At 41.0% G+C, this 18,854-nt stretch overlaps 1 protein-coding gene across 2 annotated transcripts in view; it reads right to left on the minus strand.

Annotated features, from left to right (window-relative positions):
* The window catches only part of SLIT3 (slit guidance ligand 3), a 480,366-nt gene that overhangs the window by 62,441 nt on the left and 399,071 nt on the right, over positions 1–18,854 (minus strand). For both annotated transcript variants that reach the window (XM_017825656.1, XM_017825657.1), the window contains 3 exons: positions 16,904–16,975; positions 12,346–12,509; positions 8,290–8,414 (listed from right to left, as the gene is read on the minus strand). In XM_017825656.1, coding sequence (XP_017681145.1) covers positions 8,290–8,414; positions 12,346–12,509; positions 16,904–16,975 — 361 coding nt within the window. The remainder of the gene's footprint in view (positions 1–8,289; positions 8,415–12,345; positions 12,510–16,903; positions 16,976–18,854) is intronic.

Below are 18,854 nucleotides of genomic sequence, written 5' to 3' on the forward strand. Positions count from 1 at the left end.
AGCTGCAGTTACACTGACACATCAAAACATCAACATAGTCACCTGCTGCTCACAACCATCATGAGATATCCTGGTTGCTAAATGGAACAGAAGGTGGGTATGAAAAGAAGATCCTCTGATATTGTTCTTGTGCTGCCCCTCCCACCACTGGGCTGATTTAACTCCCTCTGCAAACCCTCCCAGTGTTACTGTCTGAAGCAAAACCACTGACAACATCTACACCCCATCATCTTCAGCACTGTGGAGTTACCTCCTGTGCCAGCCTAGGTTCACCTGGCATCTGATTAAACAACAATTGGCCATGGCAGCAGCACTGACTCCCTTGTCCTTGTTAATAAATCACAATTGTCAATTTATAGTAAATTAGGCAAACTCTGCTCTCTTAGGCCTCATTTTATTTAAATCAGAAAGATTTATGATCCTCCAGGGTATAATGCACCTTCCATTACCTCTGTAGCGAGTAATCAGGAATTTGTCTGTCAAAGTCAAAGTGCAAGGATTCATCATATTATTTTTTAAAAACTCCGGTTCTTCTCCTATGAGTATGGGATTTAATTCTCTGTGGACATCTGAGGTTTATTTTGTAATTATATTCATTACCACATAAATCCTGATTGCCCTTCCAAACCTTTCCTTACATAAGCACTTTGGGTTTCAATGGTCTTTTGGGCTTTTAATCAATGTCATTAATCCATCACGGAGTCAATTCACATGGCACGTGTCTGAAATGAGTCTGGAGGTGCCAAACTGGATGAGGCAGATGCTCTAGAGCTTCCAAGGTTACAACTGGCTGATGCAGACCACTGTGTGAATGTTTTGGAAGATGTAGAAGAAAATCAGAGACACTGAATATAGTTAATTTTGTCCAGGGTGGACTCTATACATAAAATCCTACCCAAAATATTTGCCGTAAAACCAACACCGAATATTTTATAAGTAGTCCCTACTTCAACCAAGATTCACAATTGAGAAGTGCTCTGAGCACCTTCAGGGCCTGTTTATTTTAAAATAAATGTTGCAGTGATAAAACTTTCCCTTTCAAGGCCTCTCTTTTAACGTGAACTCAGTAGAGAAAGTTATAAAGATTGGACATTTGTATAGAAAACAAAAATACCATCAATGACATTTAAGAAATAAAATAAAATATAATTGTTGTATTTTAAATTAACTATGAATATAGAGAGGAGGGACACACTACAAGCAGGAACCCAAGGAAACCCAACATGGGCTTATATGATTAAAAAAATCTCTTCAAAGAGCTCACTAGATTTCTGAAATAAATAGAGCTAAAGATGCTGGAAGATTCACAGGCCCTTTGAAGATCCTTCTGCTGGTGTATCCCTGCTTGTTAAGGATTCAGGCTTTTGGTTTGCAACAGCTCTGTGCTGATAAAGGGTCTCACACTGAAATACAAGTTATATCAGCAAAAATGCCAGTATAATCTGTTCTGCTCGTGGAAGCTCTGCAAAGCTTCCCCTACAAGGCTTCCAGCTCAGAGATACCAGCACTCCTTTCTAGCATCCATCTGATAGTGGCTGGCAGTGACAGGTAACCCAGGCAGGCACAGGGGCTTTTCAGACTATCAAAGACATGAAACCTGCCCACTGTGATAATGAGACAGACACAGCAGTTATTTCAGAGGTGCTCAGCAGCACGAGGAGGGGACCCACAGTGTGAGGGATGTGCCCTGTACCAGCTCAGAGCTGCAGCCTGACACTGTCAGAGAGCTTTGGGACAACTTCACCTGGAGTGTCTGTGCACTTTCCCTACTCACTCACCTACTAATTCTCAAGCTAGTCTGCCATTAGGTCATTTCTGTTAACAAGAGAGAGTTTACTCTCACATGATGAAGTTTTCTTTTCATTTTAGCTTGCTTGTAGCAAGTTCACCAACTCCATCACCCCACAAAGGAAAGGAGAAAATAAGGCAATCAGCCTCCCAGGGACAATCTCCGCTCGTGTTCTTGGACAACAAAAGAAACCCAAGAAGCCATATCATCAAGTGCAGTCGGTGCCAAGAAAGCCTCAAGGATGACAGATGACAGACAGTCACAAGGAAATCTAACAATAAGGATTTTGAGCCGTGGCCAACGATGTCAACCGACTCAATCACGCGGAAATGGGGGGATGCAGAAAATTAAGAGCTGGTTAAACAGAACTTGATTAAGGAGAGTTATAGCAACCAGCAATCACCTGAATTACAGGCAAACCACAGAGGAAGAAAAATTATTGTTTAGCGTAACAGGACCAGGCAAACATAAGAAGAAGAGCCTGAAATTCAGCTTAAACGCCAATAAAAACTTCTCCTTTACCCTGGAAAAATAAAAACTGGAAGACAGGTCACCTCAAGCATTTAGAACTAGACTAGAAAACCAGCAGTAAAAACAGAGTGAGAGGGAATAATCCACACTGGCAAGAAAATGAACATGGCAGTGCCCAGCTGTGGGTACAGCTCAGCTCGTCATTCACCTGAGCTGCCCAGCTACTTCTGACACAGCACAAACACAGCAAACGCCTGAAGCTGCTCAACATCTGCTTTCTTGTTGGCCTGACAGAAATTGAAATACTTCTTCAGAACTGTCTTTATTGTTAAGAGCCCTCATTAGGGCCTGCCACACCACGTGAGTGTGTTTTTACAGGGCCTGTGGTGGGTGTGTTCATGCCTCGACACCTTCAGCCAGCAACTGGGGTGGTAATCCCTCCCTAAGCCTTTCATTTCTGTGCTCTTCTACATGTAAATCTCTATTTTCTTTAGAACTACTAAAACAAAAAGAGCAAAAAGAAAGAAACACAAGTCTGACTGATGCACGGTAGGTTTTACAGAATAAGCATACATGGGAAATTCTTGTGATTTCTGCAGGTTTTTTTCTGCCCTAGGAGCATTATATGAAATTATAACCACCTACTGCTGCCATTGGTGTTTGCCTTTGAAATCCACACATAAATACAGGTCTACTCACTTTCTGTGGCCACCCATTACCTCTCATCCCTAAAGGCTTTCTCTTTTATTTTACTATGAGTAGAAAATGCTTCTTCAACATTCATTAATAAGTGATTTTAGTATGCTTAAAGCTACCAAACAAAAATAAAACACCCCAGATCACATAAACACACACTCCAGGAGAATTTATTAGAATGAAAGTTCAAGGCAGAACCACCTCACACGAGCAGCATTTTGCTGCACTTATTTCTCCATGTGAAAACTTGGCACTGATCTGACATTCCACTGCCTGACCCCCAATCCTGACACTGGGAGAGGAAAGAGGCCAAGGCAGAGCAACATATGAAGGCAGAAGTGTTTGCTCTGCTGGCTGGTGTGGATGAGAGCAGGCTGGGTGAAGAGTTCCTTCCAATTTCTTCTCCCTTTGCAATTCCAACCTGGGGATTTATTTGTGCGCTGAATGATGTATATGGGACTTACATGGATATGTTAACAGACCCAAAGAAACAAGAACATGGAGCTACATTTGCACGCAGTATTAGCCTAACAAAGTAGGCACAGGCTCACACAACATCCCCACAACCCCACCCAAACCAGCATCACTGAGAAACTGCCCCACTACAACAACCTCACTGTCTCACCCTTGAGCTGTGAGAGCTGCCCTGAGTTCTGTGGATGAGCAAACACCAGCATACCCACCTTAGTTCTGTGTTGAATTCTCCTCAAACTGCCATTATTGTAGGACTCTGACAGACTGTGCAATGCTACAGAACATCGACATGGCAAAGTGCAAATAAAAACTTCTCATGCCCCTGCTCCAAGCAAAGGCAAGGCCATGTGCACCCTCAGGAGGGAATGATACAGTCAGTGCAGCACCAAGTCCCTGCCAGTGGCACAAGCTGTACCCAGCACTGATATAACCTGTGCTCAGCAGCCACAGCTTCTGCTCAGCTGCTCTGATCCACTCGAGTGCTGGCACATTAGTTGTGTCTGTGCACAACATGGGATAGACATGAATCCAGCATATCCCAGAGACTTTCTGTTCTGAGACCCCCAGTTTCCAACCGTGTTCCCAGGGATGAAAACCTGGCCTAGAGGGTGGAGAGGGGGAAGAGCCAAATTCCTAGCAGAACTCTGGAGCCAGCTTCCTCAATAAATATCATTCTGGCTTCACTGTAATGCCTCCCACCACAAGAGTCTGGCTGCAAAGAGTGCTGTCTCTCCGAAGCCCAGGAGCTTTACCCAGGATTTTTCCAATTGTATCTGTCATTCTGGATGATTGGTGAAATTGCCTGAACCCTCCAGATACTGCAGTGCTGCTGGAAAAGTCAGGACACTGGCTGAGCTCAACAGGGAGGTGAATAGATTTGGATAAAACCTAGTGAGCAACACTGCCACAGACACACATCAGCAACTGGTGCCTGAAGGGTGGGATATGGGCTATGCTAATTTTACCTATCTTCACCTTCCCTTTCAGACAGCTTTCAGTAAGAGCAGAACCCAGAGCTGACAAACATCCTGGATCCCAGCAGCTCTGGCTCCTTTACCTGAGCAATCACAGAGGCTGTAGGCAGCCCCTGTGTTTCCTGTTCTGGGTTGGCAATGTTCTTTCATTTCAGATAAAACAAAGATGTAATTTAAACTATTTCCTCAGTTCTACAAATAATTCTGTTCGAAAGAAGGAAATTCTCCTTCATTTGTTTTTACCTCAGTTTTCAGAAAAACCCCCGATGTATAAAAGACACAGAAATCAGCCCAAAAACCCCAAAAGGGCATTTTCAGAATGCAGCAATGGCAAAATACATTGCGTTGGTTTCCCTTACCTCAATTTTTACTACAGCTATTCAAGTGAATCCCTTCTCAATGGCTTATTGATTTCAAGTTTGATTATTCTGTTGAATTCTAACACCCATAGACTCAATTTTGCAATATCAATGGGAATACTTAAAAGCCACACACTCTGCAGGATAAATGGATTGGTACAGTGCTGTTATCTATTTACCAGCCCCCAGCTGCACTCACACACACTGGCTCTGCAGGTGGCCAGCAGCATTTCCAGCAGAAGAAAGATCCATTTCTCTACTGGCAATCACACTTTACAATCTAAACCACACACATTATTTAAATAATCATTCAAAGAATGCTATGGAGTAAAAAAAAAAAAAAAAAGCCTGCTGGATAATTACACCTATGTCTGTGTTTAATATGAAAACACAAGTTTCATGACGTGAAGAGCCACCTCCTGCCAGCACTGGTGGCACCCTGGAGCTCCTGCCCGTGATCCTGCCAGTTGCTGGAGGTGGCACTTTCCCACCTGCTCCCACTCTTTGGGGCTTTCTCCCCAAAGAACAACCCCAACAGCACTGTTTCAACCATGGCTTATCTACAGCACACACATTCATCACCCATTTTAAGGGAAGAGCGGCAGCAAAGATTGTTATCAGCACAGCCTTGCCCCTTCCTGAGTGAGCAATCTCTATTTCTGTCCTCATCAGACACCACTGGGGCCCTCTGGCCTCGCAGCTCAGGTGGTCCATGGCTTATCTCACTTTTAAGCTTACTCAGACCACCAAGGGCAGCACTGCACGTTGCTAAAAGCCCCATAAAAGGTATACATTCAACAGCAAAAACATTTTTGTGAGCATGAAAAGTCAGACATGGAGCCATCATCAATGTGGCAGTGAAAATCAGAGTACAGGCCTTTGAGAATGCAGTTAATTGACAGAACGTCCTGATTCATCAGGCACCACTTTGGCAACTGGAAACTTAGGTGGCTTTCTGCTGGCTGGCCTACTGGTTTTATCTGAAGGCTGGCATGAGCACAGGAACCCCAGAAAACTGTTTGTAATGTCTGTCCCTACCCAGGGAACATTATAAAGCCATCAGCTTACATTTGAAAAAAAATGGGTGGGTTTTTCACTTTATTGATGCACTCTTCCACACAGGATTTTTTGAAAATCTACATCAAACAAGGAAAAACAAATGCTGAGAGGGCAGATTTAGGGCAATTTATCAAGGTCTGGGAAATAGCTTCCAGATGGATTGAGCTGTTTGGTGCTGGCTGGTGAGAAGGAAGCAAGGTATTGTTATTGAATTAGTATGAATCTCTGGTGGAGAACTGCGTGGTAGATAGAGTGCTCCTTTCATATGGTTTGCATTTGGGCCTGTCATACTTCATTTTTAGTCAAAAACCTGTGGTAAAGACACACGGTTCTTTTCTATTTTTTTCCTTTTTGCTTATTAAATTTCCACCAGTTCTCCCTGAGCTGTTATCCAGGCAGTATTTTTAAACCCAATTTTTAAACTCCAAGTGCCATGCCCGGTCTGTTTGCTCCGTGCCACACTTGGCTGAGGGCTCGGAGCTTACAAGCTCACAAGTGGTTTTGGGTTTTTCATTCACACACTGATGTCACCTGAGAAAGCGGGTGAGAGAGGAGAAAAGCTGGATGCTCTTTGAGATGTCTGAACTGAGTCACTTCAAGTGTTTATCAAAACCCTTTCCAAGGAAAAACGATGCATCCTGAGGTTTAATGCGCAGTACAATGTGCCGATATCACCAGAGGGTTATTCTTGATAATTTATCCTCCCTTCATAAATATAAACTTAATAAACTTCTAGCAGTATAAATGAATCTATACTAGAGAATTTGTGAATAAGAAATACTGTAAAAAACCCACAAAAAACCACCACCAAACAAACATCTAAGGACAAAAAAAGAAGATGCTCATAACTAACAAATTTTCACTTTGAATAGCCTGGGTACCTGTTCCATGATATGTGCCCTACAGAGTAAGACGTACACAAAGATTCATGTATTTTCCTGCTAGTTCTGAAATAGTTTACTTTTCAAATTCCCATCTGAATTCAACATAATTTATGTTAAATATCAACTTAAAATGGCCGTTCTTCTATTAACCCGAGGAGATAAACAGATTGTTATCAAGTAGTTTCAGTTAAATGAATTTTTGACAATATGGTCTTTTAAGATACCAGAAAAGTTGCTGGTTGATATGCCAATGGGTAGAATGATTTTTAATGACAGGAAATTTCCAATGGCTTTTTCAATTATTTAGGGGAACTGTTATTATTCTTGAGTACTAGATGTGGGGGCCAAGAAAAAATGAGCTTTACATCTTCCCTTTTTCCAGTGTTTCAAGGATCTACCACAATTACTCTGGGATGTATCCCAGGCAAACAGAGAAGGGAAATGGTGATATCATCAGGACCGATTAATTCCTAAATCCTACCTCAAATGTAACACATGGATACTTGTGCTTACTTCCCACATGCATGTCTGGTTTTTGCCCTTCTTTTTTTTCCAAAGTAATAATTCTTATTACTTTATGTTTTATGAGCATCTGCTTCAACTGACCAAGACTGTAGGAAATATCCAAAGAGGCAAATAAAATCCCAGTCTGCAGGATGCAGCCTACTTCTTTGGCCATAACATCCAAACCCTCCAGGCTGTGAACAGATCATATGCCTCATTTATTACTTATACTTAATCCTTCAGCTACTGGCTCCTGAGTTAGATTTCCAGCTATATCACCTCTGAGGCAGTGTCTTGGTACCCTCAAGCTGTCACGACGCAGTGTGAACCAGGGGAGCTGTACATCAGTGCTGAAGGGCCTGCATTACTCAGTGACACGATTTCCCCATTTTCCAGTGTTATCAGTAAGCTGGCACTGCATGCCCACAATGCATGGCATCCACAGCATTCACATGTGCAGACCCCTCTGTGGACATCAGTGCTCCAAAGACAGAGACAGCTGAGTCAGGGGTTGTGTCTGATCAGTGATCACCTTTCTGCTTAGTCAGTCTGTGTAAGATGGATGTAAACTAGCAGGTACCAACATTCTGTCACCACGGACCAGACTGGCACTTAATTCTTATCTGAATTGCCTCCTCTTTGGCCTGGAAGCCTATAAAGTGGTTATCCTGTTGCTGGCAGAAGAAAAGAAACCCAAAGGAAGATAAACCCAACTTGCCATTTTGTATGGATGTCTACATTACACAAATCAGAAAATGCCCAAGGTTGGAAGTGACCTCTGGAGAGTGTACAGTCCAACCAACCTGCTCAAAACAGGGTCAGCTAAAACAAATTGCTCAGGATGATCTGTGTGGTCACAGCACAAAGCAATGCAATTCCAATAGCATGGGATAAAATTTGTAGTGGGGCAGAGCTGAAAAGTCACACACAATGTGCCTGAGTAAGGGATTTTTTGAGCCCAGTTGCCTGTAAAATTGACGTGGTGCATGACAATTAAACCTGACATGGTACAACAATTAGAAGACCAGCAGGGAAGGGGAAACGCTCTTGCTTTTCATGTAGCTCATTTGTGGTCATACCTTGAAACCAAAAGGGCAAGTGCATTGATAAAGCTCCACTGGGTCACTGCTGCACGTCCCGTTGTTCTTACACGGGTTGGAGAGGCAGGGGTTGCACTTGGACACAACACTGAGATCTGCTGGCTCTGGAAAGGCAGACACAATGCATTAATGGAGAACTGGAGTACAAAACTGACACTTCCCATGCACACACAGACATTTCTTCCTAAGCAGTATTCACCCTGCGCTGGCACAAACACACAAACACAGCAGCCTGGGATTCCCAGGGATCAGAGAGGCTTTAAGTGCTTAAATCAAGTGCTAGGGAAGTCTCAATGATGCTTATATTCTGAAGATGCAAACATACACTCTGAAAAAAAACACGTTGGGAACCTCCAGAGACTGGTTTATATATATATATATATATATGTATATTTGGCTTTCAGCAATTTTTCCTTCTCTCAGTGCTGGAAATCCTGCAACAGCAACCCCCAGGGAACTGTAACCTGACATTTCTATGGCTGATAACAAGAATGAAAGTGCAGATGCAACAGCATAAATAAAAAACATGCACAAGAAAGATTTAGTTAGAAGCTTATGGGAATATTTAGGTGCAAAGTGTTCTACCATTCTTAATTTTTAACTTAAGCTAAAAACTTATTTTCTTCCTATTCTGCCCAGAAGAATGATCATCAGCGTTCAGCTATCTTGGCAAAATGCAAAAAAAGCCAAATATGCAAAGATGTAAATGTATTCAGGTAAATACACATGGCCATATTTAAATCATTTAATAAACCTCATCTATGTAACAGAAATCTTCCAGACAAATAGTGATGTTTGTGAGTGAGCAGGAAAACAAACACAGACCAAAACAATACCGAGTACATTTGGGGTCCCAAGTCAATCATTATTTTATTGTTGAGATTTTACAGAGAGCTAATTTAGACAGTTATATTCATAGCTAAAGAATGGTGATTTTTTTTTTTAAATGGCAGCCTTTCAAATATTAAAGAGTATTAACTCATTGGCTTTTACATGTAAAAAAGAAAACCTAGCACTTTAAAAGGGCTTAAATGATACCAAATTATATTAAAATAATTTTGTTTCGCTTTTAAGGAAATATGCTTTAAAATAGTTTAGAATAGGTCCTGTACTCATCAGAAGTGGGCACAAAGCTTCTGGTAAGTAGTGAGAAGGAGTAAATTACGAAACATCCTGAAAGTGAAGAAAAGAAGTTTATACTTGATGTTTGGGTGAAGGTGGAGCTCCAGAGGGTTTCCAAAACTAGGGATGAAAAAGCCCTTCCAGTCAGGGATTTGCTTTGAATTGTCCTGCAGGAGCTATAAACCTTCTCTGTTTACTCTGAACACTTGCAGAGCACCAACAGGGGCAAGAACACGGTAGAAATGGGGACCAAGGGGTCTCAGCTGAAGAGCACCTGCCAGGTAAGGGCTGTCCTGGTCCTGCACTGATGGTGATACCTTCAGGGCACTCAGTAATGAGTTAAAAATACACAAGAAGTAACAAATCCCCGAAAAATAAATATAATAAACAACTGTTTGTCATCCTCTTCTGTCTTTGTGTTCATGTCTAACTAAATGCCACACTTTGTACCTTGGAGCTGGGGCAGCCAGGGGAAATCACACCTGAATTTCTGGCACTGACAGGGCTGGAATGCAACATATCTGAGATACTTGTGTCCTGATGGTAAAATATACAAAGAACAAACCAAGGTAGCTCCTTGGAAAGCTCATGAGCCAGGCAGCAGTGCTGCTCTTCCAGATTTAGAGGTCAGTAAGCAAGAATTTGTTCTATTATTTATTTATTTCATAATACACACGCGTACATTTTCCATTTATTCCTGTAGCATAGATCAAAGCTAATCAATGTAGGAGCTAATAAGAACAGTGTTAGTTCCTAGCAGTTAAGTAGTTCATTAGTTTGCCCTTGTGGATTTGATTTATAAATCCATATAGCAAAATGCCCTCAGCCCAGCACATTCCTTTCCTCTACTGCATAGCTGGGAGGGCAAGTTAATAAAAAACAGAGCTGAGTTTGCATGACTTGCACATTACACACTTTTATTTTCTTGGCTCTGCTGAGACATAACCTCCTGCTCAGTCACAGGCTAAAAACATACTTTTAACAAGAATAAGTTAAACTACTTTCTTTTTTTTTTTTTTAACGTAAAAGTTCCTGGAGGTCACAGAGGACACCTGTGCACGACCCTTACACTGCATCTCAAAGTACCCAGCTCAGGATGGGCCAACTCCTGCCACAGTGACTCAGGGATATGGAGGATTCAGCACTCCCTAAAGCTCCAGAACTGGAGCTGCACGTGCACCCAGACAGAACAGCATGAGTCTTAAACATGTACATGGGAAATGGGTGCAGTAAGACTACCAAATCATGCACTGTTTTTCAAAATGTATGTATTGTGACGAGCAAAGGTGAATTTTTCTAGGGCTTGGAGCTTCTTGGACTCTACTGCCACTTATCCACACCATCAACAGTTTCTTCTTGCCCAAAGACCAGCTCCAAACCAACACTTTTTTCTCCTTTTCTATTCGGATAAAGCAAGCCATGGAGATAGTAGAAAGTCTCATTTTGGGATATTAGAAAGTCCAGCAGCTTTCTAGTGGACCAAAACAATATTTACATAAAAAGCATACAGCTACTTTTAATATCCTGGATAACAGACTTATCTCTAGCCTAAAAACTGCTTGTTTAGTTTTGGGAGAGAGTGAGCATAACAACTGATATATCTTGGTTTCGGAATCAAGAAAGCATCTAGCTTCTCTTTCTGAATTAATTTACAGATCCTGTTTAATACAATTAAAATTAAATTAAAATTAATTAAATTTAATTAAAATTAATAAAATTAATTAAATGCAATTATTTTCTGTGGTTCACTTCATGGGAACAATGCATTATTTGGTATTTTCAGTACTTAGGGTGTATTTGTACTTCAGGTCTGAGAGACCATTGTAAAGGCTGTCGTTTGATAATTACAGTCAGAGTTCTGATAGTTCTGAGACTGAAATTTCAAAGTAATTAAATTATAAGGTTACAGTTATTAAAGATATATCTGAAAGGACATAAAATTCAGCTCAGCCTTGGGAACCTGTGTTCTAAACCCACCTCAACACCATTATTTGTTTGTTCAGCAGTTTAATCCCAGCATCTATAAAATCACCCTGGCAAGCAGTACTGTAAATGTGCATGGCACTCTGAGACACATAAAAACTGGCTTTATGCCCTCATTTCCACTTCTAAGAGAGGCCACTGAGCCATCTTTTCCACTATAAATACACCTCCACCTTCAAGTACTTGCTGGTGTACTTGCTCCTAAACTTTTTGTTTTACAATGAGAACACAGAGGTATGTCCAAATCTTCATTCACTAATGAGATACTTTATCTATAAAACAGTGTGCTCCTTTTTAGTTGTCTGACTGCTCTCCAGTGCAGCACACTCCTATCACTGAGTACCCTAATGCTTCGTAGCTGCACCTCAACCCTCTCCTGAATGAACGTACACCCCATTCAAACATGACGAGTTTTCCACAATCTACAGCTTCTGAATCAGAGCTGATGAGAACAGTTTGCAGATGTGAAAATTAAAATGTGCTTTTGCTAAACACTTTCTAGAAGAATTCTCAGTTTCTCAATTTTCAAGTGCACGTATATGGTAAATAGAGCGCTCTATATTTTTAAATAACTTATTTTACCCAAGTTTTCTGGGGTAGGCCGCAGGCCAAAACCGATCTATTTGCTCCAATAAGTTCCAACACCTTATGTGCTAATGTGCCACTGTATAATCTGGTGTGAGCAACAGGAATATATGTATGTTGTGAGGTTCCCTGGCTTTCCTTCCAGTGGAGGAAATGTAACTATTTCTCATCTGCTCTAACTGCACCGTGTGGAAATGCAAAATGGAAGGAACGCGATGGCTCAGAAAGCGAAAGTCAAACCCGCCGCGCCCTCAGACGCACTCTGAACCCAGGAGTACAGAAATGAAGCCGTGTGTGTGAGGGAAGGCAGCAGGACAGGGCAGGGAGCTCTGGGATGGCTCCTACCTTTGCACTGGAAGTGGTGGGTGGGGGTGGTGAGCAGCAGCCTGTCCACCATGGCCTCGGGGCCGCTGCAGCGGGCGATGCCCGGCTCCTTGTACCCCGCCTTCACCCACTCCGAGAGCCAGCGCAGGTGGCAGTCGCAGTGCAGGGGGTTGGTGCCCAGGGCCCTGGGGGGGTAGAACAATCAGCAGAGGTTATTTGGCAAAGACAACAGCTCTGACCTCACCGAGGCACGTTTCGTCCTACATTCCTACGGCAAAGATCTGACGAGTCTTCGGGAAGTGCTCTCATCACTGGGTAGGGAAGCTGTAAAAACACCTAACGAGAAATCCCTTTTTTAAACAGCTGTGCTCCAGCAATGCCACCAGACACTGCGTTCATAAAATTTATCACGTTGGTTTCCTTTATTTAATTCTTTGTCCTTCCTGAGCATATTCAAGCAGTGAGTTGTGTAATTCAGTTTGGATCTGATGACTCAGGTTAGTGACTCCTCTCCAGATGAAACACACACACACACACAGAGGACAACTCAGTTTTCAGAACTGCAACCTGGTGTCTGCTAAGTTTATTTATGGCTTTGAAAACACATTTGCTGCTTAACCCATCATTTGAGTTAGGTCATATAGCTGAAGAAGATATGTTTATATAGTGAAATGATATTTCTCAGAACTTCTTTATTTTTATGGACATCTATCCGAAAGAAAACAAACCTTTTAGCCTTAAATTCAGGTGCTGCCTTGACTCATTTATACTTCTCTTTCTCTTAAAGAAAGTGTCTTTTCAGGCAATCAGTCAATTACAGAGTCCAGACTTCAAAAAAGTCAGTTTAAAACTAACTGATTTTTGAAAGTGTGAAGGAATGCATGTTGAAAGTCTGAATTTATTTTGCTCAAAGCAAACATAAGACTTTAGCTGTAAAAACACCTGAATTGCCATGGGAAGAAAACGAACTAAATAAAGATTAGCATAGGCAAGAGATAGTAAAGAAACCAGTAATTCAAACTGGGTTTTAGACTTTAAAATTTCTGCATATGCTATAAACTATTTTTAAGGTGGTACTTTAAACTCAAGCTTCTTTCAAATAAAAACATATCAGGCAGGATATTAAGATAGAAACCTCAGTAAATTTGTTGATACATTTCTACTGGAGTGACTAATGAACCCACTGTGCCCTAGACAGATTCATAATGAGAGTTCAGAGGTTCAAACCCTGTCTGGGCCTCATTCATCAAAATTAAATGTGTACTGCAGCACAGCATTAAAAAATATCCATCCACTCCTCCTGGAAATCCATTGCTTGCAATGGAAAAAAACTACTGGGTTGACTTTTTGACCCTGTAACTGTGATCAACTGGTTCACTTGTCCAAGGTCAAATAAAATGCAGCAGTGAAAGCTGGATTGAGAAATTAACTTTAGCATTAAGCAACTGCCATATATAAAATGAGACTGGGAGGACAACAGAAAGCTAGTTACCATGTCAATTAATATTTATAAACTACATTAGAAATAGAACTGCTCTATAGACACTAGAAATTATTACCAATAACACTGTTGACAACTGCAGAAATTATTATATGTATCCTCCTGTTCTTCTGGTTGTAGTTTGTGCTTTGCTGGGGGGTTTTTTGGGCGTTTTTTTGGCTGGTTTTTTGGTGGTTTTTTGTTTCTTTTTTCATTTCTAGAAACTCCAGTGAATTTTTGTATTTTCATTCATGAGTTCTAACATATTCTCTCAATTTCTTTGCACATTACAGCAAATGATTTCCAGAAGGTAAAAATATCTTGTGCTGTAGTGAAACACCACCAGCAGCATTTTCAAAATGCTGGGCAGGTTATTTCTGTTCAGACACTTATTTTGTTTTGAGGCAACTCAGTGAAGTCCATTAAAATAAATCCATTCACAATAACGTGGAGGGAAAAGAAACAAAGAAGGGGACGGGTTATTTTTATAGGTAATTAATGTAAATTTGAGTAAAGACGAGATGATTCAACAGGACTAGGAATCTGAGCTGTTCACAGGAAATATGTTGGAAATACCTGCTGTACCCAGCACCTGTTACAAAGGGTTTGTGGAATCCCTGGATTACCAGGGGGTCAGTTTATGTGTGGGCAGTGTTTGGGACACTGGGTATTGAAGAGCTGTGAATGGTGAGGACAAGTGCAGGAACTGACCTAACTCAGAAGGTCTCAGTTCCACCCCAGCGGATTCTGGGTCGATATTAAATAATATTACACTTGATCCTCCAGGAGTGCTGTTTTTATTATGGACTAAAAAAGTTAGTAGAGTCGTGGCTTAAACAGACAATTGTGTGGTTCAAGTAAATAAAGCGATAAATAGTAAGCAAAAGCAGTGTGTGTATAGCACATACAAACCTTTGTTATAATACTTGCATTGCAGCTATATGATGGATACAGTGTAAAGGAAATGTGGTGAACATTTTCTTTAAAGAGCTATGGAGAAAGCAAGGGAAGTATCTAGATTTTGTTCTTCCAGTTACAGACCAACTTAAAGCTGTTACGAAAGACTCTGACTAAAACCAAAAGTTTTGTCCGTGCAACACAAATACCTCTTTGCAATTCTAAAGGTTAACTGTCCTGACACAGGAGGCCCAGGCTCAAAACCCTGGTACTCACCTCTCTCCTGCCAGAGCACCTATCCCACCCTTGCACACACACAGCTGGAACATTTAGGATAAAATTTTCTTCTCCCCTGCTTTAAGAGGTCAATGAATAGCAACTCCTTGGATAATTTTCAAACTGACTCCAAGTGTATGCTCTTTCCTTGAAGAGCTATATATGAGGAAGGGCTCAAAATGCATTTATTTTCAATTATGTATGACTTAGTTTGAGTAAGCACAGCTTTCTCTGGCATGTGAAGAACAAATTCGTCGTCGTTGCTAAAAGTTTCAGGATCCTCTTTAAGAAACCAGAGAGCACAATTGCACTGTAAAATTCAACTGTTCAACTGTGCAAATTACACCCCAGACAGGTCTTATTTATTTTATGGATCCTATTTATTACTGTTCATTTGAGCTTTGTGTATTTTACATTTCTGGCAGCATATATATCCAAACAGATAGACTGCAGAGATTGTGTTGGGTCAAAGGGGGTTTTATCACTCCCTAAGGTGACCAGTTTACCCAGGAAAACTGTGTCTGCACTTCATTTAAAGTGAACCCCGAGGGAAATCCAAACAAATGGGGCACGATATGTTTATCTCTTATTCTAAAAATACCCCCAGAAGCCAGATTCCCAATATGGAAGGTGTTATTGCACTTCCAAAAGGAGGTGCAGGGCTTCAGCTCAGTCTAAACAACACACAAAATGACTTGATTACACTGGGAATGAGAAAAACAAATACACTTTGTGTAAAACAAATTATATCAAGGTGTAAGCTGGAAACGAAGAGGGTTATTCCTCAGCTCAAGTTGCCCAGATTGCTCACATGATTTCTGTCCCTACCAATCTGAGATATTTTTATTTTTCATTGCCCAGAGAGAAACAGAGGCAGAAAGCTGCCACACAGAAAGACACAGTCTGAGGATATACCTTCTATACAGAAAATATGTCAATTCAAACTGAATCTTGTGTTCAGGGAACTGTTCTGGAGGGCATGTTGGAGGTTGCAAAGAGATAACAGATAGATATAAACCTATGTTAAATGCACACAGAGCTGTTTGTATGTCTCAGTGTGTGTGTGTCCTTCAGCAGCAGAGAAGAAAACATCCACATCAACCTGTGAAACTTCCCACAGGGACCAAGAGCTGCCCAACCCTCTGATAACTTGAGGACACTAATAAAGAAACATGCTACACTAAATCACCTTTCCTTTACATGTATTGTTTAATAATGAGAAGTATCACACACTATCTCACTGAAAAAGCACTGTCTGGTCACTTTTTTGGCACCAACTGTAACACTTCAGGTTCAGTTTGTAGCCATTGCAGCGATTTGTCTGTACAGTTCTTTCATCAACTGAACTGCATTTAAAAATATCCTGGACCTCCACCAGGACAACAGTAATTTCCTGAAATGACTAATAATTTTTGCAAATTATGGAAAGAAGTATTAATGCTGTGAAATGACCAATTTCCACGTGATTAAATAGATGTGTCTGAAGTAGTGATTCATCAACAAGTTCATATACTGACAACATTCCGGTATGCAAAACATATGACACTTATTAAGGGAAGAATTCACATTTGCTTAATATTTGCTCTTTGTGGGAGGTTTCCTGTCTCGCTCTCAGACCATAACACACTCTGCATTTCACATCAACAATGCTGAAAGAAAACCTTAAACACAAAGCCCACAGAGAAGGAAACTGTCACACTTGCTCATTTGGTTTTCCTCAAGAAAATATTTTTGTAACTAATAACAACACGTTCTAGTATTTTTTTGTTTCTTTTGAACAGATGCACTATGAATATCCAGAGCACAATATGAAAAGTGAGCAGGAAAACCAGAAGAGCTACGCAATCTTACACTGGTAATAATATGCAGTGTTTTATAAATCTGAAGCCATCAATCAAACAGATGAACCCAAGCAGAAGTACTTACAGATGGGACAGGGATACCAGGTCATTGAAGGAGCCTTCAGGAACACTGGAAATATCGTTTCCATGGAGTGTCCTAGAAGAGAGAGAAGCAGGAAGGTAGCAAACCACAGTATTTTGTCTGCTCCCTGCTCCCTTTACTACACAAGTAAAAGGATTAATGCTTAAAAAGGGTATTTAATTTTGTTTCTTCGAGAGTTTTTATGAGCTTCACAACTCTTGAGTTTCCACACTTTATGCATTATTACTTCTACTTCTAGATGCTGGCATTTAAAACAACGGTACGCTCAGAATCGTTGGTGACTGTGGCTGTAAATTAAAGAGGTGACATACTATTTATGCCATTAAAAGTGTATTGATGACAAGCAGACCCCCACATACAGACCTGTGTTCTCTTATGGAATCCCATTAGCCAGAAACACGGCAAAAACAGAACAGGGAAAATAAGAACTGTGAAAGTTAAATTAAATATTGACTTCAGAGAGATCCTAGGAGAGAGCAAGGGTCCCCGAGGGCAAATATGGCTGTGCTCTCCCGTTCTAGTTTCCCATTCTTACAGTAGGAAATACTTCTATGTGTGGTGTTTTTAAAACCCATTTGACAAGTACATTTGTGCTACCAAGGAAAGTACTTGAAATTAGTTGTTTTAGGACATTATTCGCCCTGTGCAAAGAAACTAACATTTTTCTAGCAGGGTTTTCAGGACCCTTGTGAAAGAGTTCTCCCCTGTTTCCAGGGCAATTTAAGCATCCACTTTATCTCTTTTCTAAGAAATACATTTATGTGTGGGTTACATAAGGAAGCATAAATGGGAATTACTGTCAGTGCTCCAGACATGGCAGAGGAGGCTGGAAAACAGAAGGCTGCTATGCGTCAGTTTTGTAGCAGCTCTTGCCCTCGAGTCATTTATTTTCTAACTTACCTGCTGATTTGTTGACAATGCAATCACACTTTCTATTTCTGTGAGCGTGCATATTCTTGAAACACTAAGTTTATTTAGAACAACCCAAATCTAGACCCACAGAAAAACACAACAGCCCCAAATGAAACCAAAAGCATCTCTTTTTGCATCCTTCCTTCCCTAACACCACTATAAGCTGCACCAGGATCTCCATGATGCCTTATAACTGTTACGAATTCTACCTTTACACCCTGCCTTATGTCAGTACACACAGCAAGGAAAGCCAAATTTGCCAGGGGAAGATCCGCCCTGTCCTGTCTCCCTGGGTCTGTGACCTATGTGAGCACAAGCAATGTCACCACAATCACGTTCCACAGCTCATTGCAGCTGCATTTTCTATCTCACTGTGCTGCAAAGCTTTTCTACAGAGCATAAACCCACAAAAACTGCAGCAGAGTTATCCTGCTGGCACCTCTCTCCAGTTCTCACTGCCAGTATGCCAAAAGCTTCCCCTCCCAACATCCTGATCCCGAAATTTTCTTTTAAGCACACCTTGGGTTTGGCTATTAGTAATAACTTGGCATATAAAAGGATGGATCTCCAAGCAATTAATCTGACCAGGAACAGGAAGGATTTGAGCTCCCACACAGTAACTCCAGATAAAACATACTCTCTAATTCTCTACAGAATGACCAACTGACTGAGGCAAACCCCACGGCTATTAAATAAGGAGTGTTTTTGTTGGTATGAGGATGCAAGATCAGGCCTTGTCATCAAAATATTCCTTCCTTCAGACTTCAGTAATGTGAGCACATTTAAATAAGCAGCCATTCCTAATTTCTGATCTTTTAAACAGCTTAAAGATCTGCAAGATGATTCTCTGTGAACAGGCAACAGAACTTAATATTTCTCTTCATTTTGTATCAGTTGTGTTTATTCTGTGAAGGGGTAGGTTTTCTTTCCTAGGTGTACTGGAAACTCTTCCAAGAGAAGCTGAAGAATGACAAAACCATTTATCAGCAAGAAGATAATCCCAGCAAAAAAAAAAAAAAAA

Source organism: Lepidothrix coronata, unplaced genomic scaffold (assembly GCF_001604755.1).
Source record: "Lepidothrix coronata isolate B3197 unplaced genomic scaffold, Lepidothrix_coronata-1.0 Scaffold121, whole genome shotgun sequence".
Lineage (NCBI taxonomy): Eukaryota > Metazoa > Chordata > Aves > Passeriformes > Pipridae > Lepidothrix > Lepidothrix coronata.